At 38.2% G+C, this 262-nt stretch overlaps 1 protein-coding gene across 1 annotated transcript in view; it reads left to right on the top strand.

Annotated features, from left to right (window-relative positions):
- The window catches only part of LOC119582335, an 11738-nt gene extending 11636 nt beyond the window's left edge, over window positions 1-102 (top strand). Inside the window, exon 9 of the mRNA XM_037930550.1 lies at window positions 40-102. Coding sequence (XP_037786478.1) covers window positions 40-102 — 63 coding nt within the window. The remainder of the gene's footprint in view (window positions 1-39) is intronic.
- Window positions 103-262: the final 160 nt, after the last annotated feature.

The following is a 262-nucleotide window of genomic DNA, read 5'->3' as shown; positions in this document are numbered from 1 at the left end:
CCCTTTAACAAATTCCAGACATTCCCTCCTTTTCCACAGGACTACGCTGGCGAGAGTAGCAGCGAAACTCTCCGAGGCTACTTGGGTGTAAACAGACTGTAAGGACCGTTTTTATTGTCTTTAGGTTTTGTATTCTGCGGTTAATCTCTGATTGGAAAGATTGGTATTGAATAGGAAGACGTAATAAAACTTAAATTCATCATTAAATTTGTAAGCATGTTACATCCATAAAAAATTGTATGGGCGAATTAGCAATCTGAAC

Source organism: Penaeus monodon, chromosome 15 (assembly GCF_015228065.2).
Source record: "Penaeus monodon isolate SGIC_2016 chromosome 15, NSTDA_Pmon_1, whole genome shotgun sequence".
NCBI lineage: Eukaryota > Metazoa > Arthropoda > Malacostraca > Decapoda > Penaeidae > Penaeus > Penaeus monodon.
Note: the sequence above shows the minus strand (reverse complement) of the source record. Positions and strands in the feature narration are given on the sequence as shown.